At 35.8% G+C, this 22,050-nt stretch overlaps 2 protein-coding genes across 6 annotated transcripts; one reads left to right on the top strand and one right to left on the bottom strand.

Moving 5' to 3' along the window:
* The first annotated feature begins 370 nt into the window (after positions 1–370).
* On the top strand, positions 371–2,792 carry mfsd5 (major facilitator superfamily domain containing 5). Of its 3 annotated transcripts, none has more exons than XM_067371363.1 (3): positions 371–506; positions 830–876; positions 973–2,792. In XM_067371363.1, exon 3 carries the CDS (start codon positions 1,066–1,068, stop codon positions 2,509–2,511), a length of 1,446 nt encoding a protein of 481 aa, XP_067227464.1. In that variant the 5' UTR covers positions 371–506; positions 830–876; positions 973–1,065; the 3' UTR covers positions 2,512–2,792. The 3 variants fall into 3 exon arrangements, with proteins under 3 accessions (XP_067227464.1, XP_067227463.1, XP_067227462.1); XM_067371362.1 differs by having other exon boundaries at positions 827–876; XM_067371361.1 differs by having other exon boundaries at positions 777–876.
* Positions 2,793–8,882: 6,090 nt separating this feature from the next.
* Positions 8,883–22,050, bottom strand: gdap1l1 (ganglioside induced differentiation associated protein 1-like 1). Of its 3 annotated transcripts, XM_067371739.1 has the most exons (6): positions 21,847–22,050; positions 17,109–17,301; positions 12,938–13,111; positions 10,126–10,220; positions 9,866–9,980; positions 8,883–9,244 (listed from the first exon to the last, which is right to left on the bottom strand). In XM_067371739.1, exons 1-6 carry the CDS (start codon positions 22,024–22,026, stop codon positions 8,901–8,903), a joined length of 1,101 nt encoding a protein of 366 aa, XP_067227840.1. In that variant the 5' UTR covers positions 22,027–22,050; the 3' UTR covers positions 8,883–8,900. The 3 variants fall into 3 exon arrangements, with proteins under 3 accessions (XP_067227840.1, XP_067227838.1, XP_067227839.1); XM_067371737.1 differs by lacking the exon at positions 12,938–13,111 and having other exon boundaries at positions 21,847–22,026; XM_067371738.1 differs by lacking the exons at positions 9,866–9,980; positions 10,126–10,220 and having other exon boundaries at positions 21,847–22,026.

Below are 22,050 nucleotides of genomic sequence, written 5' to 3'. Positions count from 1 at the left end.
CATTCCAGATCTCATCCATAAAATTATTCAAGACTTTGTTTTACATAGTCAACGGTGTTATAGTGACATCGTGTGGCCACTCGCAGTAGCGAAAAGGCATTTCAACTTAAACTGAATATTAATAAAATAGTCAGTAGTCGCTTAATCCAACGTTGCTTGGTAAACTTGATGGAGCGTCCTGCTACATACCCCGATTAATATTGTCAGTTAATGGCTGACAACAGAAGAATTCGTTAATTCCGCTTTGGTAAAGTCATCGTTGCTTTGTAACCAATCAGAGAGCCCTACGTGTCAACGCCGTGATACGTAATTAATATTTATAAGCTAAGCGCTCAGGCGTCCTTTGTGTGTTTTGCGTCATTACGTTTGAGTAACCCGGAAACACACACGGATATTGCAGACATTTATGCTGTAAAATCATCGGAAATAATGGCATAGAAAAGGCATTTTATTTCCCAAAATCTGCGAAGACTTTGTAAACCTTTCAGGATAATGTTAGGAGTAAGGTAGGTGTATTTAAGGCTTTTAACCAAACAGTTATGGATGTGTATAAATCTTAGACAACAAGTCAAGTTGAATCTCTCTCTCTCCTTCTCTCTCTCTCTCATACATATATATATATATATATATATATATATATATACATATATATATATACATATATATATATATATATATATATATATAATATATATATATATATATATATATAAAATATAACATATAACATAAACAACCCTATAATGTATTGATAGTGACCATGTGGCTCATTTCAGAACTCAAGCTGTCAGTCTGACATGATGATTTCTCCATTGGGTTTATCCAGCAGTTGCGTGATATGTTTTGAAAGTCGCATGATGAAGAATGTCATTTTTGGTAAGACGTTTTTTGGTACTAAATAATTGTTATTAACATTTGTTTGACATTTATGGTCTATTATGCACTCATTTTCTCATTTTCCCCTTTCCGCAGATGAACCATGCATTTCACTGGACCAAGAGCTGTAGGACAATGATGATCTAGGATTATTTAGGATTTCTCCAGTCACCTGTAAATCTGTCCATCATGTTTGTGACAGCATACCTGGCATTTATAGTTTTGTTGGGACTGTGCGTGGCTTTAGAGATCGCAGCTCGTCGTCTCACCTCATTCCAGGCCACACAGACAGCCGTCGCCAATCCGGCTTTCCAACGTTTTCAGAAGCTCTTTCTGAAGGCGTATCTCCTGGCCCTCTGGGCAGACTGGCTGCAGGGACCTTACCTTTATAAACTGTACCGACATTACAACTTCCTGGAATCTCAGATCGCCATCCTATATGTATTTGGTCTGGCTTCTTGCGTGCTGTTTGCCCCAGTGGCCGGCTGGCTACCACAGTTTCTTGGGCGAAGACAGACGTGTCTCCTCTTCTGCCTGACCTATTCAATCTGCTGCATCACCAAGCTGTCACAAGACTATTTTGTGCTCATACTAGGACGTGTTCTAGGAGGCCTGTCCACCTCTCTGCTAACCACCACTTTTGAGGCCTGGTATTTGCACGGTCACGTTGACGTCCATGATTTTCCCAAAGAATGGATCCCTGTTACCTTTGGTAAAGTTGCAAATTGGAATCACGGACTGGCAGTAGGCGCCGGGCTGGTGGCGAATTTGTTTGCCGAATGGCTTGGACTGGGTCCGGTCGCTCCGTTTCTTTTGGCGATCCCAAGCCTTGGCGCCTGTGCCTGGTTTGTGCTGTCCGAATGGGGTCAGGAGGACGGACAGGAGGGCGCACACGGAGACAAGAACGCCCCCCTTCTCAACCCTCTAAACGCCCCCAAGTTACAAATGTCAACACGGGCCCGTTTCTGGCGTAGCTGTGTGGACGGCCTGCGCTGCTTGCTGTCAGACCGCCGCGTTATGCTTTTGGGTGGCGTTCAGGCACTTTTTGAAAGTGTTCTCTATATATTTGTTTTTCTTTGGACTCCTGTACTGGACCCACACGGCCCACCGCTAGGAATAATTTTTTCCAGTCTGATGGCGGCCAGCTTGGCTGGCTCCACGCTTTTCCGACTTGCCACGTCGGCCCCGTATCGTCTCCAGCCGGGTCACCTGCTCTGCTTAGCCGTTCTACTAGCTTTCTTCTCCTTCTTTATGCTGACGTTCTCCACTGTGCCCGGCCAGCCCCGACCGAGAGAATCTCTTCTCGCCTTCCTTCTGCTCGAACTAGCCTGCGGGCTTTATTTCCCGGCCGTAAGTTTTCTTCAGGGCCGCGTGGTTCCCATGGAACGCAGAGCTGCCGTGCTGGCTTGGTTTCGCTTGCCTCTTCACCTCCTGGCTTGCCTGGGGCTGCTGGCCCTTCACGGGGAAGTGTCGGGGGCCGGTGCGGGCGAGGCTGGCAGTGGCACCAGACACATGTTTGCTGGCTGTGCGGGGATGATGCTCGCCGCTCTGCTTGCTGTCATCAGCCTTTTCACTGTGGGCAGGAATGATGCAGACCTCAGACTAGAGGGGACCAAATTAGAGGGAGAAATTTGAGTTGTAGAAAGACGGACACTGGATTTCAATATAACGACTGTTTTGTTTTACTTTTTGCTTAGTTTTCTTTATGAATGCTGTCTTAGTTAAACAAATGTATTTATGGGTAAAACAAATCAGAAAGGACATGTTTTTATTTTTTTTTCTTCTAATTTCAATGTTAAAAGAACCAATAAACACCTTAAAAACACCTTAAAATCCAGACAGAAAAGCATTACCAGATTATTTAAATTCAAATATTTTGGGGTATTTTACACTTTAATTTATATAGGAATATGAACAGCAATATTAATTAAATGTGATTTTTGTAATAAAGACTCTTTTAAATGTACATTGCAATTATGCTTTTAAAGGGAGAGTTCACACAAAAATGAAAAATGTTCCATGATTTACTCATCCAGGTGAAAAAAAAAAAAAGTACATTTCTATAATATACTTAAAGTGCTCTATTTTCGTGCACTATTTTTGTACTTAATATACTAAAAATTCTTCTTTAGTACTTCTTAAGATCATCTTAAGTGTACTCAACTGTACTATTTTGAGACGGCATGAAATATGAACTAAAGTGCTTTTAATATACTATCTAGTTCATATTACACTTAAGATGTTCTTAAGAAGTACTATAGAAGAATTTTTAGTATATCAAGTACAAAATTAATGCACAAAAATGGAGCACTTTAAGTATATTATAGAAATGTACTTTTTTTTTGTTCACCTGGGCACTCTCAAGCCATCCTATGTGTATATGAATATCTTATTTCAGCCAAAAGCAAAGATTTATAGTGGTAGTGAACGGGGGGCGTGTTTTGAAGCCAAATTTAATGCATCCATCCATCATAAATATGATCCATACGGCTCCAGGGTGTAAATAAAGGCCTTCTGAAGCGGAGCGATGGGTTTTTGTAAGAAAATTTCTATATTTAAAACTTTATAAATGAAAATAACTAGCTTGCGCCAGAGGACCATATGCAAACTGCGCAAGTCGACTTGCGCCAAATGAGTAACCCCTGACCCGATGTATGACGCAGGATGTAGGAGTATTGTAAGCTAATGCTGCGTCCCAATTCGCATACTATCCGTCCTAAATAGTATTCGGAAAAAGAATTAGTATGTCCCAAATCGTAGTATGTTGAAATGAGTATTCCAAAGATACCCGGATGGTGTACTTTTTCCGGTTAAAATTCGAAGTGCAGATCCGTGCACACTTCTAACCACTAATATTGCCCATAACACATTGCGCTGTGGAGGAAGATTCGATTAGAACTACAAATACGAGTAAAAAGTGTTAAAAAAACTACAAACATGACGGATGTGCGAGACCGACGGTTAAGCAGAGCGGTTAAGATAAAGGGGCTTGAATGATTAATAATCAGTATCTAACCTGACGAAAATATGTTTATTAAATGTTATCCACATTATATTTCATCTGCAACAGCATTGTGAACTTTTATAACGATGCGTTTGATCATTCATTTTGACCAAAATTTTAATAAATGCATCATTATGCAAAGACGAGGAGAGTTATTGCATGAAAGACCCATGACTGGCAGATCAACGTGTGACTACATTTATCTCCGAAACGGTAGGAAATTAAATTTAAATAAATGTGGAGGATTTTAACTGTGACAAGATGATTGACAGGTAGTTTAAACAGTTACAGGTTGCGTAACTAAGCGACAGAACGTCCGTTAATGACGCAGTTATGACGAGGTAATATGTCCCAAAGCTTGCATACTCTTCTGCTACACACTCAAAAGTATGTACTTTTTCTTTACAAAAACAGTACATACTTTTAGAACGTAGTATAAGTAGGCGAATTGGGACGCAGCATTAGACGCCTCTCAGTTCAAACAAATAGAGCTGGGAGTTCGTCATTGTGTCATGCGTCGGGTCAGAGTTCACTCTTCTGCCGATGCGTACGGCCATCTGCCGGAAGCTAGTTATTTTACTTTATAAAGTTTTAAATATGGATATTTTTCTTACAAAAACCCATCGCTTCATTTCAGAAGGCTTTTTTTTTTTTTTACCCCCTAGAGCTGTATGGATTATTTTTAATGATGGATGCATTTATTTTGGGCTTCAAACCCATATATTACATATTATTAATATATATATTATATTAATATTTAAATATATAAATATATTTGAAATATAATGCCGATTGTGTTAGTCTGAATGAAGATGGTCATATACACCTAGGATGGCTTGAGGGTGAGTAAATCATGGGATAATTTTCATTTTTGGGTGACCTATCCCTTTAAGCGATTTAAATTGCATTAAAGATACATTTTTAGCAATTCATGCATCAAACCTTGGCACTATGCTCTACTGTTTGAGCTACAGAAATGCTCAGAGTCTAATGTATTTCTTAAAAAAACAAAAAAAAAAAAACATTTGTTTCACTGATTCATCAGCTGTTGTAATAAATTAGATATTTCTATATCTAGCTGGTGCTGCACACAGACCATACGAAGAGGTTAAGGTAAGCATTTTCATTTATTGAAATCGATGGCAACTGAACAAATTAAGGCTCGTGAACAAACATCTTAGAAAGCACTGTAAATAAATGCATATTTTAAAAATATAAAAATAAAAATTACAAAATAAAATAATTTATTGTGAAGTCTAATGACCACAGACATCAATATATTTTTCAATAATTTAACTTCCAGTCATTCCATTTTAGAGTAGGGATCGCCACTTATGGCAATTTATATCAAACATTCCAGATTAAGTGTATTTCTGTGAGATTCAAGGTGTTGAGACGTACTGTACATTTGTTGTAGTTCTAGTATTGAAAATGACTTACAGCAGTACATAAAATGAAATAATAATAGAGTATTAATACATCTGCACAGTTGTATATGGCTTGTGTGTGAGGCGATACAGAACTCTCATATAATGTATATAATTCCGTTATATTCTTGTGTTTGCTGGCAAACATTTAATGGTGTTTCACAGTTTTTTGTAAGTCAAATTAAATTGACTTAAGAAGAATGTACACAAACTCTTCTTTTTTCTGAACATTACTGAAAACTTACAGAGAAAGAAAAACTGTCATTGTCTTTGGTTATAAACCCATTGCATCAAACAGTTGCATGCTTAAAAATAGATATAACTTACTAGTTTAAATGACCATTTGATTTTTATTATAAGCCTAGTTTTTCTACTGAATATAACAGTGTTTGTGTTTTCATACCAAACGTCCCAGTATCTTTTACACTCAGAACTGGCATTTCACATTCACATTTCTACACCACCTACATTTCAAGAAAAAAACTTTACTCATCCTGTGGTTTAGTAGACTGTTTAGTGAAAAAAAAAAAAATTACATAGGAAAGAAAATGCTTAGATTGGCAGTCTTATATGAGGAACACATTCTGTTCTCTTTAGTGTTTTCTGTTTTTGCATTCTTGGTAAGATGTGTAATATTCTGTAAATTTGGGTCTGTGAAATATTTGCTAGCACTGAAAATTGCGATGTGTTGGATTCTGTTAGTGAACGGCATTTCACATGTAAATGTGCTGTGATCTGCACTAAAAAGTGAATGACAGTGCTGACAAGTTTGGCAGAATAGTCTCAAAATTTTGAGTCTTTTAAGTGCAAAGTGTTTGGAAACCTGTCAGTGGCCGATAATACAAAAAAAGATGCTTAATTAAGAATTCAGGGTACTTTAAAGGTACAGTAAGCGATTTCTGAGAAACGCTGTTGAAAGTGGATCGGACCGAGCACCACAACACACTTGTAGCCAATCAGCAGTAGGGGGCGTGTCCACTCATGATGGGGGAGGAGAGAGAGTGAGTAAGAGGGAGATTTGAAGAAAGACTGTAGAAAAAGAGACATTACAAAAAAGAAAATGTCAGAGGAATACCACTGGAAAATGAAGGGTTATAATCAGACATGAGCTTTAGGACTGGCGGTAATATTAGAAAAGCTTTCCAGCGCTAGAGAGACCTAAACGGGAAGGCCTGAAAATAGACTCTGAGGTTGGCGCTGTTTCTGCTTCATACGTGAGTAACATTGGTTTTGCCATTTCATCGAACTAAGATTATGCTGTTGTTGTAATGTTAGCAATTGTAACAGGACGGTTTTGAGTGTCATTGTTTGTCTGGAGCTGGTGTGCTGCTGGTGACTAACAACCAGTGTTGCCAAGTCCGTGATTTTTCCCGCAGAATTGGGCTACTTTAACACCGTTGCCGCGGGCTGTTTTTCATGTCCGCGGGTTGAAGCGACCCCAAATAACATGATATTTAGGCCCAGGAATGCGATTGGGCTAGTTTTGAGCAGCAATTGGGAACTCTGCTAATAACCAACTCTTGCTTGTACAGTGGCATGAAAAAGTATGTGAACCCCTTGCAGAATCTGTGAAAATTAGAATTATTTTAATAAAATAAGAGGGATAATAAAAAATGCATGTTATTTTTTGTTTAGTACTGTCCTGAGTATGATATTTATTTATGATTTATTAAAATAATCCCATTCATAAGTTTGTGAACCATTGATTCTCAATACTGTGTGTGGTTACCTGATGATCCACGACTGTTTTTATGCTTTGTGATGGTTGTTCATGAGTCTCTTGTTTGTCCTGAGCAGTTAAACTGAGCTCTGTTCTTCAGAAAAATCCTCCAGCTCCTGCAGATTCATCAGTTTTCAAGCATTTTTGCATATTTGAATCCTTTCCAGCAGTGACTGTATGATTTTGAGATTCATCTTTTCACACTGAGGACAACTGAGGGACTCAAACTCAACTACTAAAAAAGGTTCAAACATTCAATGATGCTCCAGAAGAAAACACGATGCATTAAGAGCCGAGGGGTGAAAAATTTTGAATTCAAATATCAAGGTAAATTGTGCTTAATTTTTCTGCTGGGAAACATGCAAGTATCTTCTGTTGGTTCCGAAGGGCAGTACTAAATGAAAAACAAAGATATTTAAACAAAATAAGAAAAATTGTGACATCTTCATCCTGTTCAAAAGTTTTCACCCCTCGGCTCTTAATGCATCGTGTTTCCTTCTGGAGCATCAGTGAATGTTTGAACCTTTTTTAATAGTTGTGTTTGAGTCCCTCAGTTGTCCTCAGTGTGAAAACACAGATCTCAAAATCCTACAGTCACTGCTGGAAAGGGTTCAAATATGCAAAAAAAATGCTTGAAAACTGATGAATCTGCAGGAGCTGGAGGATTTTTCTGAAGAACAGAGCTCTGTTTAACTGCTCAGAACAAACAAGAGACTCATGAACAACCATCACAAAGCATAAAAACAGTCGTGGATCATCAGGTAACCACACACAGTATTGAGAATCAATGGTTCACATACTTATGAATGGGGTTATTTTAATAAATTCAGCTATTGTTTTGTCTTGTGAAGTAAATGCAAACATCTTTTATGTAAAATATCTTACTCAGGACAGTACTAAACAAAAAATAACATGCATTTTTTTATTATCACTCTAATTTTATTAAAATAATTCTCATTTTCACAGATTCTGCAAGGGGTTCACATACTTTTTCATGCCACTGTATATACTTGTGTACTGAAAGTTAATTTTTTGTCGTTGGTTCTTTACCTTTGCTTTATTTTGCTTCGCTTCAGCTATGATAAAGAGACATCCACTCACTTCCACCCACTTCCATTGCATGTTTGTGCATTTTGGGGGCGGAACAATGAAGAAGGGGTGTGTTTGTTTGGGTTGATTTCAAATATCAGCAGTGTTTGGCCCGGTCTCAAATTGAACCCTAAGTCCTTGCAATCTGAGTCCACACTTTTGTGATATAATGCTTGCGGACTTGCAGGTTCAGCAAAAGTGTGCATCTAGGGCGGATATCAGCTGCAAAGGGGGCGTTAACGAGCACCTTTCTGATACCTAAAATGACAAATGGGACACACTATGCTGCATTTGGTGGCCATTGTAAGACCGCAAGTGCATATGAAGTGTGAAATTTGGGACAGGGCCTTTCTCAGAAATTGCTTATTGCACCTTTAATAAACATTACTTGGGATTTAAGTTCATAATACACTTAAAGTTTATTTGGCCGTTGTGCTATACCTTATAATCAAATACAGGTGAACTAAATGTCAGAATGTGTAGTGTTTAAAATCTGGACAGAACAACATAATATAGTTATGCAGTATGCAAGCCTAATATGAATAAAATAAACCAGTAAATCATAAAAAAATGAAGGCATCAATTACCAGAGAAGGTGCTGTTAAGAAGAATTCCTAGTCTTGGAATGTTCTCATTATATATTTATTTAAGTATTCACCCAAGTAAGTAATAGTGTTAATCTCTGTATATTGTCTTGATTTTCCTGCTCTCGTAAAACAGTGTTACCGAAAAGTTCGAACATCACACAGATACACAGACACAAAACACTACAAGAGCACATTCACTACATATATTTCTTTTTTAAAAACCAATAGGCAAAATAGCCCATCCCCCCGAGAGAGCCCATTAAGAAGGACGCCCCAAAGAAGGACGGGGGCTTCTTTTTTACCATTCGGAATGCATTGGGTAGAACCGCAGAGAGCAGGGTCGTGTGGATGTCCCCCAACACCTTGCGGAAAGCGTAGCGCTTCTGCACCCGCTCAAAAAACGACTGCAGGTTCGGCCGGCTCCCGTCCTCCCAGTATTTCCTTGAGAGTCCCAAGAACTTGAGCCTGTGCAATGTGGCTCCAAGACAAATATCAGCTAGTGTAAAAGTAGGTCCACAAAGCCACAATTCACATTTTTGACCTGTGTAGACAGGAAAGACAACTTGTAGATGTTCTTGAAAAAGTAAGATCAGAAACAGCGGTTCTCAAAGCTAATATTTCTAATGTAAATGAATACAGACTAACAAATTAATTCTTGTGATTTACAGGAATAACATGACAGAATCCACCAAGAAAAATCAAGATCATGTTTAAAAATTGTTTCAATTTATTGCTAAAAAAAAATACAATGAAATAAAAATAAACTTGTTTTAAATTTTAAACTTAAAAATTTTAAACTTAAATTTTAAAATGTTTCAAACATTTGTTATATTTTTAAAAATACATATTTATATATATTATTTAAAATATATATATATTTATATTATTTTATATATATATATATAAATATATATATATATATATATATATAAACATAATAAAATCACCTTATTTAATAAACTTATTTAACCTATTTTGTTTTATTTTATTAAAGCAAAACATTATAATATTAAAAACAGATTTTATATATATATATTTTTTATTATTTTTATTTTTTTAATAAAATAACTTAAAATAAGGTTATAATTTATTTTATAAAGTTTTTTTTTATTATTTATTTTATTTGTTGAAATTAATGGGGAAGAAAAAACTAAAAACACACCTTGATATTCCAGTTTTCTTTTTTCCAGCTCTGCCTCTACTTGGTCTAGTACCATTCCCAACTCTCCAAGAATTTTTTTCAGGTAGTTCACATTGTCGTGGTCCAAGATTTTTGCCTAGAAAATGTAAGTATTCAAGACCAGGACAAGCTATTATTTTATATGCAGACTAGGATATGACTGCAGTATTATCTCATATTTCAGCTAAGCATCCATTCAAATTATGTTATGCAACATGTATGCAGTTAAACTTCTAGCTTACCATGAGCTTTTTCTGCTTGGAGAGGTATGGCTCTGTCAGTTGGGGTTCCTCATGGTCCAACTTCATCAGTTCAGATGCTGCATTGGCCAAATGTCCTGAAGGAAATCAGACCAGAATGTCTACGTCAGTAAGAGAGCTTTCATCTGGTAACATATTTTACATTGTAAAACCCCAGAAATCTGTAAAGTTATCCAGGTCTTGTAGCCTTAGAAATTCCTTCATGATAAGTTATGTGTACAATAGTTAATACTGTAACTGTCAGGTGGCACACTGTGAAATGGCACTTTTTTTCTGCAAAGTTTTAATGCTCCTGACAAGTAATTAAGAGATTTAATAAGACTTTACACATAAAATCAAAGCAGTGACTGTGATAAAAACACCTATCATAGGGACTCCTTCCAAGTTATAAACCATAAAAGAGATTTATTTGCAATTATGCTGGGTTTCCATGACAATTTATTATGCTGCAATACATTGGCTGGATCAGCTCTTTGGCCTGATTTACATTGTACTGGCGCATTATGTAATAGGTGAGCAGTGTGGGTTTACAGAGGATTGAATATCGATGAACTCTGAATAAACAGGCCAGCATTAGAGCGTTTTAGTGAGAGGATGTCACTTTACAGGCATTTGAGACAGCAATTTGCTTTAAAACGCGAAATTGATAAATAAAAGGATTTCCAGACTAAGCAGATTTTGCTTTCTACACACTTAAAAATAAAGATTCCAAAAAGGGGTTTGGTTAACACCTTATTTTTTTGGTCCACTTAGACATTCTACTAACTATAATGTCAACTAACTGTCGTTAGAGTATAAGTAGACTGTTAGGTTAGGTGTTAGTAGAATAAGTTGACATGTAATTAAAAAAAGTTACTTATAGTCAGTAGTAAGCACGTGTCTCAGAACACCAAGCTTCTAAAGGCACACAGCAAAATCGCCAGAGTTAAATCAACTCTGCTTGGAGTACATATGGGCCCTCTCTAAATAGTGTTAAAGGTGCCCTTTTAAAAAGATGTAATATAAGTCTAAAGTGTCACCTGAATGCGTCTGTGAAGTTTCAGCTCAAAATACCCCATAGATTTTTTTAAATTCATTTTTTTAACTGCCTATTTTGGGGCATCATTATAAATGAGCCGATTCAGGGCTACTGGCCCTTTAATTCTCGTGCTCCACGCCCCCGGAGCTCACGCTTGCCTTAACCAGTGCATAAACAAAGTTTACACAGCTAATATAACCCTCAAATGGATCTTTACAAAGTGTTCGTCATGCATACGGCATGCATGCGTCGGATTATGTGAGTATTGTATACTGTTATATTGTTTACATTTTGATTCTGATTTGAGGCTGTGTTCCGTGGCTAACGGCTAATGCTACACTGTTGGAGAGCTTTATAAAGAATGAAGTTGTGTTTATGAATTAAACAGACTGCAAGTGTTTAAAAATGAAAATAGCGACGGCTCTTGTCTCCGTGAATACAGTAAGAAACAATGGTAACTTACATTACATTACAAACAGTACATTAGTAACATGCTAACGAAAAATTTATAAAGACAATTTACAAATGTCACTAAAAATATCATGTTATCATGAATCATGTCAGTTATTATTGCTCCATCTGCCATTTTTCGCTATTGTTCTTGCTTGCTTACCTAGTCTGTTGATTCACCTGTGCAGATCCAGACGTTAATACTGGCTGCCCTTTTCTAATGCCTTTCATAATGTTGGGAACATGGGCTGGCATATGCAAATATTGGGGGTGTACACCCCGACTGTTATGTAACAGTCGGTGTTATGTTGAGCCACAGTCTTAGATGAAATCACCTGAAGACATTATATCTCTCAAGATCTCAGCAGAGGAGGATTATCTTTTCTTCAGTTATTCTGCTTGTTAACAGCAGGTGTTCATCACTAGTGCTCATTCATCGCTTAATTATACATATTTAAAATCCCCCTGTATTCAATAATTTTATCCTTTACAACTCATCTTTGATTACCAAAATTACATATTTAAAGTTTTTTTCTTTTGAAAAAAATTCTTAATGCCTTAAAACAGCTTGAATGTAACTCTACACCCCTGCCTCATTTTGTATAGGCGGATCTATAAATATGCTAATTAGCCCCCCCCCCCCACCCGCTCACACCAGCTCAGAGATCCACTCGGTCAACTTTCTGAGGTAAACGCTGCACAACGGTATCACTTTTTACAACATCACATGCATAATGGTAATTAATATGATTAGCCTGTTGCTTGATTGTTATCAAACAGCTAATAATGTGTTGATAATGTTACATAAACATGTTCCTGTTCACAAGTCAGACAGCTGTCTTCTAAAAATTACTATCCTTAGAAATGCTTTGAACACCTCAAGGTCGGTGGAGAAAGGCATATAGTTAATCGTAATATCGTTATATACATCATACACCTGCTATATTGCTTAATCTACCTGATTTTTCATATAAAAAAGATCAGTCGTAGTTAATGATATGCTAAAGCCCGCCGGCACGTCAACGTGATTGGTTACAAGGTAGTTTATAATGTCAGAAACACCAGCGATTTCAAACCAGCGTCTTTTTTCACTGCAGTTTTAAGGAGAAAATACTCAGCAATGGTGTTGACTGATGAATTTGCACATGGTTTGTCTGAAAGCATATTAAAAACACCACATAGACATATAAACAACATTTAAAAACTTGATTTTTACCACAGGGGGACTTTAACAACAACAAAAAGTACATTCTTTGCAATTATTATTTTATTTTATTTTTTTTTACAGTAGGAAATCACGGTGCACTGAATTGTAGCATCACTTACTACGTATTTCAGCAGTGGCGTACTTTGGGATCATGGAGTCAATTGTGAGTTCAGGATGCAGGATGCATCCATGTGTGTAAGCATCCATGGGCAGTCCATCCAGCAGTTCACGGTACTGCTGTACCCTTGCATACAATGGAGTGCCTTCATCCGGAATCAGCTGGGCTACTGTGTCTGAAAGAACAAAGAACACACATACACAAAGTATTTTCATATACATAAATATACCCATGAATCTTCTGATCTGGTCATACAGTATATCCTGGCCGGAGAGGTGTGAATGTGTGCAGGGTTAGACCGAACATGAATGGAGAGATCTGAGGCACATATGAGCAAATATATCAGATTTGGGCCACTTTTGCTTGCAGTGTGAACGTAGCTCAAGACAAAAGAGATAATAGACTGAATGGATGCTTCAGAGATGTGAATAAACATCAGTTAGCATTTTGGAGTCTCCTCTAAATAAAATCACATGGCATGGTCTTAAAATATTTCATAAAAAACTAGAGATATCATGTTCAATTTTAAAATATAACATCATAAAACCTGAGGCTTTAGGTGCATTGAGATTCTAAACAGCAACAAGGTCAATTTTGTGTCAAAGATATTTCATGCAAACAAATTTCTAATATCTTAAGGACAACAAAATGCCAAGTGACTTCTTTATATTTATACATTCAGCATACACTGTAAAAGAAATCCATAAAAAAAAATGGATAATGTACTGGCAATATCCAGTAATTTTACAGACATGTCCATTAACCCTAAAACACAATGCAGTGAAGTTCAAAATTCAAAATACAGGTAAAACACCTGTAAAAAATAAATACGGAAAATTCTATCAAATTAATACAGTATATTGTGCCCTATTTTTACAGTTTTTTTTTTTTTTTTTGGAGTGTATAGGCTTTATTTTAAAGTTTGCAGTGCACTACATATTAAAATTTTGCATTTACTTTAGCCTGAAACATATAACATATAGACTCAATTTGAATTTAATTTTTTTAAAACAATTTTCTTTCTTTTTTTTTTATATAAGTTTCAATATATATTTGGTCAAATATATAATGTGAAAATATTAGTCAAACAGTCAGTGATCAAAATGAAAATTAAGTTTCATTTCCAACACATGCAACAGATTTATGTCTGGACACTCTAAAATTTTTAATTTTAAAGCGATTGAGTGATCATGCTCAGCTCTTCTCACTGAGTGAGTGATCTTGGATCAGAAAACACTGAGTGAAAACACTCCCACACACAAACTGTGAAGACATTCAAAATGACACATAGTCATGCAACTGTGTGAGAGAAAATATAGTGCACTACAATGATGGTGATTTAGTGCTTGTATTGCTTACACGGGCTTTTAACTTTATACACACATATGGCAACAAATAATTGCACTGTTAGAATAAAAAGGGCTTCAGAGAAACACAAACCAATGTTTACAGATCAACTTTATCTGACATAGTTGTAATAGATCTCATTAAACTGCAATTATTTATTTATTTCAAATTGTTTATAGTTATATAATTGTTTATGTACAGATAATAGTGATTTATTAAAAAAAAATCTAAATACTTATCGAGAGTATTTTGACCAGTTCCCTCACAGTATGGTATGGCAGCTGCATTGTTAGTGAAAGGAAAGCCTTGCAAAAGGTGGTGAATACTGCCCAACGAATCATTGGCACTCAATTACCAGCAATTGAACATCTTCGCCACAGATGGTGTTTGTGCAGAGCTCATAAAATCATAAGAGAATCCTCTCATCCCAACCATAAAATGTTTAAATTGCTCCCGTCTGGGAAGAGATACATGAGCATCCACACTTAGGGCCAGCTTCTTCCCGTCAACCATCACCCTATTGAACTCTACATTACACCGGTTTATACTACTAATTGGATCTATATTCTTTTTTTTAAACTTTCTCTTTTTGAGGTATATATTTATTACAACCTGAATTCTGGAAATGTAGGGAGTTTTTTTTAAATTTGAATAAAATGAAAACAAAGACTTTCAAATCACATGAGCCAATATTTTATTCACAATAGAACATAGATAGCGTAACAAATGTTTAAATGGAAAAATGTTACACTTTTAATCCTCTAAATGAGCTCATTTCAAATTTGATGCCTGCTACAGGTCTCAAAAAAGTTAGCACGGGGGCAACAAATGGCTGAAAAAGCCAGACATTTTCAAAAGATTCAGCTGGGAGAACATCTATCAGCTAATTTAGTTAATTGATATCAGGTCTGTAACATGATTAGCTATAAAAGGGATGTCTTCGAGAGGCAGAGTCTCAGAAGTAAAGATGGGCAGAGCTGTGAAAGAGTGTGTAAAAAGATTGTGGAAAACTTTAAAAACAATGTTCCTCAACATCAAATTGCAAAGGTTTACAAATATCATCATCTACAGTGCATAACATCATCAAAAGATTCAGAGAAACTGGAGAAATCTCTGTCTGTAAGGGACAAGGCCGAAGACCTTTGGATGCCCGTGGTCTCCGGGCCCTCAGATGACACTGCATCACACATCGGCATGATTGTGTCAATGACATTACCAAACGGGCCCAGGAATGCTTCCAGAAACCACTGTCGGTAAACACAATCCGCCGTGCCATCTGCAGATGCCAACTAAAGCTCTATCATGCAAAAAGGAAGCCATATGTGAACGTAGTCCAGAAGCGCAATCATGTCCTGTGAGCCAAGGCTCATTTAAAACAGACTGTTTCAAAGTGGAAAAGCGTTCTATGGTCAGACGAGTCCAAATTTGACATTCTTGTTGGAAATCACGGACGCCGTGTCCTCCGGGCTAAAGAGGAGGGAGACCTTCCAGCGTGTTATCAGCGTTCAGTTCAAAAGCCAGTCTCTGATGGTATGGGGTGCATAAGTGAATATGGTTTGGGCAGCTTGCATGTTTTGGAAGGCACTATGAATGCTGAAAGGTATATAAAGGTTTTAGAGCAACATATGCTTCCCTCCAGATGATGTCTATTTCAGGGAAGGCCTTTAGTATTTCAGCAGGACAATGCAAAACCACATACTGCAGCTATTACAACAGCATGGCTTTGTCATAGAAGAGTGCCTGCAGTCTAGATCTTTCACCTATAGAGAAAAATACATCAAAGACAACCACAAACTCTTCAGCATCTGGAAACCTATATCATGGGACCAAATTTCAACACCAAAACTATAGAAACTCATAACCTCAATGCCCAGACGTCTTCAAACTATTTTGAAAAGAAGAGGAGATGTTACACCATGGTAAACATGCCCCCATCCAAACTATTTTGAGACTTGTAGCAGGCATCAAATTTGAAATGAGCTCATTTTGTGCATAAAATTGTCAAATTTCTCTGTTTAAACATCTATGTTATCTATGTTCTATTGTGAATAAAATATTGGCTCATGTGATTTGAAAGTCTTTAAGTTTTCATTTTATTCAAATAAAAAAATAAAAACGGAATAATTTCCGGAATTCGGGTTGTATTCAGCAATTTATTTATTATTGTTGATACATATTTTATAATTGCACTTTTGTCTATTTGCACAATACTACTATTTGCACTTCTGGTAGATGCTAAACTGCATTTCGTTGATGAGTACTTGTACTTTGCAATGACAATAAAGTTCTATCTATCTATCTATCTATCTATCTATCTATCTATCTATCTATCTATCTATCTATCTATCTATCTATCTATCTATCTATCTATCTATCTATCTATCTATCTATCTATCTATCTATCTATCTATCTATCTATCTATCTATCTATCGTTTCCGTGACAGAGTTCAAGATAAATCTTTTCATTACTACCGCAGCTGCTAGTTTCAAATGATTATTAAACAGCAAACACAAACTATGCAAAAGCGGCAGCCCTTCCAGCGCACTCAGTGTCCGAATTCACTCACTCTTTTTCATTCACTCCTTCATATGGAGTATATTAGTGGAGTTATGCAGGGAATAGTAAATAGGGGTGATTTCAGACACAGCCTAGGCATACTAGTAACTTCCAGGCAGGTGTGTTGAACCAAGTTAAAGCTAAAATCTGTATAGGACAGTGGCCCTCCAGGAGCAGGTTTGGACACCCCTGCCATAGAGTGTTAGGTAAGTAACAAGCAAGATATCTTTCTGCATGAGTCATGAATAAGTGGTTTGTCAACCATACCTCCGACAAAGTTGGTCTCTATATAATCAATGATTTGGTTGTAGTCACTGACGATAGTGTCTCCGTGGATGAAAACTGGCACTTCCTCCCCTAGGTTGAGCCTCATGAACCAAGGCTCCTTGTGCTCAGTGAGAGGCAGACTGACATCCCGTTCTTCACACAGCAAACCTTTCTCATTGATCACCAGACGCACCTGCCAGAAAACACACACATGACATCATCATGATGCCTTAAGACCTGAGATGTTTAGAATTTCGAAAAAGGTTTAAAATTCAAAGAAAACGTCATTAATGGTGTCCTATAATGCCCTTTTCACAAGATGTAATGTAAGTCTCTGGTGTCCCCAGAATTTGTCTGTGAAGTTTCAACTCAAAATACCCCACAGATCATTTATTATAGCTTGTCAAATTTGCCCCTCTTTGGGTGTGAGCAAAAACACAGCATTTTTGTGTGTGTCCCTTTAAATGCAAATGAGCTGCTGCTCCCGGCCCACTTTCCAGAAGAGGGCGGAGCTTTAACAGCTTGCGCTTCAGTTGCTCAACAACAACAAAGCTGGAGAATCTCACGCAGCCAAAATGAGGATTGTCAGTAACGGTGTTCAGCCTTACATTGTTCAAACCGGAGTCGACACTGATGGAGAGACTCAGGAAGAAGTTATAACTTTTAGAATGCAAATGGACGCTTCTGAATGGTTAGTGGATAAATTTATGTAGTTGCTGTGGAGTTGATTCAACTCATCCACTAGCATGTGACGTCATGTTCATCTTTTGTACAAATCCAGCATTGAATTGACCTTCGTTTGTGAAGCAGTCCGGTGTAAAATGACGGCATGGTAACTACAACTTTGTTGCATGTTCTCAAGGGGGGCGCGGTTTATGTAAATTTTAAGGTTAGTGATGTCACTAACCCAGAAAGAAGCTTGTTGTAGTCCCTACAAGCCGTTTGTTGTAGTCCTTAAAAAGTGATTTCTGTAAAAGAAAATATCTCTCTTTGCATTGAACTTTGAGCGTCATAACTTTGCAGATGTTGTTTATGCTCAAACAGCAACATTACATGCTAACTAAAGTTAAAAAAGTGAAATCATAATCAACCACCCCTTTAAATATCAAATACTAGGAAATTATTAATTTTGCAGTTCCATTTTGAATAGTATGCTATGCTTTGATGATAATATAATCTGTAATGAAGAAAATTGTATTAAATAAAAGCATTCTCACAGTGGCCTGAGACATTTGGCCCCACTTCATGTCAGCTGTGCAACACAAACCAGTTCAGAGATTTTCTACACTGTTTTTCTCAACACTGTATCTATTCAACAATCATTGTAAATCAAGTTTTGAAGGCATTCAGGATTTAATTAAATGTCTGGCAGGCCAGCTGTTAGAAATTAGATTAAACAAAACATCTGATTGCTTGTTTATTGCTATGTAGGTCTAATTTTCTTCTTGTTCATAATATGCAAGGCTTAAACTGCCTGTTTGTATAAAAAAGTGACTTTCTACACTAGAAAAAAGATTCAGTGGGCTTCTACTGTATATAGAACCATTTATGCCAAAAATGTTCTATATTAGGAGAAATGTCTTAAACGATTGCATAATACTTTGTTGTCTAGTGATAAAGTATGTTTACAAGCTGATTAATTCTTAAAATTAAAAATTAATTAAAACTAAATCCATTAAAGTTCCTATGAAGGGAACCGCTAAAAGGTACAGTATATGAAGCGCCTGACAGAACCCTTTAAGATGCTATATAGAACCTTTTCTTCTAAGACTGAAAGATCTACTGCAGTAACTATAGCAACTATACATATAGAAACTATAGCAATATGGGAAAAAGACTTGCTATCTCTATTCAGAAAACTGTATTGTATCCTGACATTTTGGCATTCAGCTAAACAACACAATGTGATTTAGATAGCTATTTAAAGAGAACATCTTGATTTAAGTCTTAATATACAACAGGAATCTGGTCTTCTTCCAGATCTGGTTAAAAGTAAGATACAATCCAGTCTCATTCTACAAAACCAGATTAATTGATCAAGATAAAACAAGGAGCGCTGACTGATGAGTGACAAGAGCATCAATCAGCAGCTTGAGCGATGCTTAATTAATGTCAGCCTATATTCAGCGTGGACTGGGAAGTGTTGCAAAGCCTATAGACACATCTGATGAAGCACTTCACAACAACTGTGCAATGTCTGGATCTGAACAGACACCAAATAATCAACTGGAAAAAGGCTCAGCCAACTTTATACAGCTTCATCAAGAAGATACATTGATTCAATACAATTCATCACAAAAACAAAGGCTCAAAGCAGTGATATTGAAAGGTCAGCAGCACCGGTCTGTTTTCTGAGATGACAGGGCTATTTTGATGCTCATCCCCAATAAATGTTCTCCAATTAATATTTCTATAAAAAGGCAGTCAATTTCTCTGGAGCATCAAGAGAAAAACATTCAATGGTGTAAAGCTTTCCCATGTTTAGCTGTATTTCTCAGTCGGCTGGTAAGTAAATAGGAGATGGATTTTGGCAGGTCATTGATTTTTTGCTCAGCTTTCCATGCAAGTCTGTAACTACTGTAATCAGCAAAATGAATCACTTTGCGATCTGAGCCTCACCAATGTTTTGCTCAATTTAATATTGTTGTCAGGAGTCAGGTTTAGCTTAGGTAACACGTGACATTCATTCAAATTATGCAAACAGGAACAGCAGACTGACTGTGGAGAGAGGCGTTTCTTGCATCACAAACACTGAGCCTGACACCTGGTGCGTCATTCCACCAAATAATGGGCCTTTTGCACTTTTGCACTTTGAATCTGTGAATTTTTAAAATAAATATTCTATTAGAATAAACATTTTATGAGACTAAAAGTGTTAATAAAATGCATTGTGGCATCCCATGCTAACGTCTAACATTTAATATACATTGAAATATTACAATGCCTTTAAAAAAGGGTTGACGGTCATATTTAGCCATTTAGCCAATACTAGCCTTGTGCTCAAGGTCATGACACTACAAGGCTACAAGGGGTTTACTAGAAAGACACTTTAATGCTTATATATATATATATATATATATATATATAGTATTTATTTATAAATTATGTATATATGCATATTTATTAAAAGGCATAATATGCAGAAATATGCACAAATGCATTAAATGCACTGAAATATATACATATTTAAGACATAATATTTAACACACACACATATATATATATATATATATATATATATATATATATATTATATATATATATATATTATATATATATATATAATATATATATATATATATATAAATTATTTATAAATTATGTATTTATTCATGTTTATTAAAAGGCATAACATGTAGAAATATGCATAAATGCATTAAATGCACTTAAATATATATAAATATTTAAAACATAATTATATATATATATATATATATATATATATATATATATATATATATATATATATATATATATATATATATGTGCACATTTTGAATTGAAAAATTTCTATCATATATAGTATATTTAATATATACGTATATAATAGTGTGTATGTGTAAATGTGAAATGTATTTTGTATTTATTTCTAAATTATGTATTTATTCATGTTTATTAAAAAGGCATAATATTATTATGTTTTAAATATTTATATATTTTCAATGCATTTAGCATTGAAAATATATAAATATTTAAAACATAATTAATATACATGCACAGTTTGAATTTTTAAAAAAATCTATCATATATATAGTATGTGGTTGTGTATGTGTGAAATGTATATTGTATGTATTCATAAATAATGTATTTATTCATATTTATTAAAATGCATAATATGCATAAATATGCACAAATGCATAAAATGCACAGAAATAAAAATTCTATAATATTTTATATCCATAAATATAATAGTGTGTGTTTGTGTAAATGTATATTGCATTTATTTATGTTCTATATATTTATTATATTAAAATGTGCATATTATATATATATATATATATATATATATATATATATATATATATATATATATATATATATATATATATACATACATACATACATACATACATATACATATATACACATATATACACACACACACTTTAAAAATAAATAAAATAATTATAAAATATAATACAGCAGGGAGATGATGAAAACCAGTGGCCAAACGCATTAAAAATAAAATAAATGTATTCTCTTCTTTTTTTTCCTGATATGTTAATATAAAATGCATGTAATAACACATAGTAAAAGTTGGTGACAGTTTTAATTGTTAAAGTCCTTGTATACACATTCATGATGGACACAAAAGACCCTGACTGAAATTTGCACGAAGCAGTTGACAGCAGAATACGAAATCACCGTTTGTTTTTCACAAAGCTTCCTCATTTTAATGAATAATTTAGAGTGCCATCATCCTCCAGAGCAAAGCAGCACACAACTCTTCAACAATAGCTTTATGCCCATCATATACAGTTAAATTCGCTATATATTTGCTCCTAAATCAATCTGATAGACACTATGCATATAGCTGATCGATGATACTGGGATGAGCTAGTCAAGTCAAATGTTTCATCTTCTGCTGAGGTTTCGTAATGTCTTCATAAAGGACGCTACAGACAGGTAGGCCAATAAAACACGCGTCCATCCAGAGAAAGCGCAATTTTATCTGACATTACTGGTCCCACTGCATAGTATAGAATCACCCACCATTTTCATGCTGTGTTTTTCTTACCTTCTGAGAGCTGAAGGACTGAGTCCAGTGATACAGAACGAGCCTGTCTTTGGAGTATGGCTTGTGTTCTATCGTGGGCTCGTGACTCTCCTCTCCGTCTGTGATTTTGCCATCTTCGTCCATGGCTGATATGGGCCACCAGCTACAGTTGGTGGGAGTAACATTGTTGGAAGACGCCATGACAGAGGATTCTGTGCGTGTGAG

This window comes from Chanodichthys erythropterus, chromosome 20 (genome assembly GCF_024489055.1).
Source record: "Chanodichthys erythropterus isolate Z2021 chromosome 20, ASM2448905v1, whole genome shotgun sequence".
Classification (NCBI taxonomy): domain Eukaryota; kingdom Metazoa; phylum Chordata; class Actinopteri; order Cypriniformes; family Xenocyprididae; genus Chanodichthys; species Chanodichthys erythropterus.
This window is presented reverse-complemented; position numbering and strand designations above follow the sequence as displayed.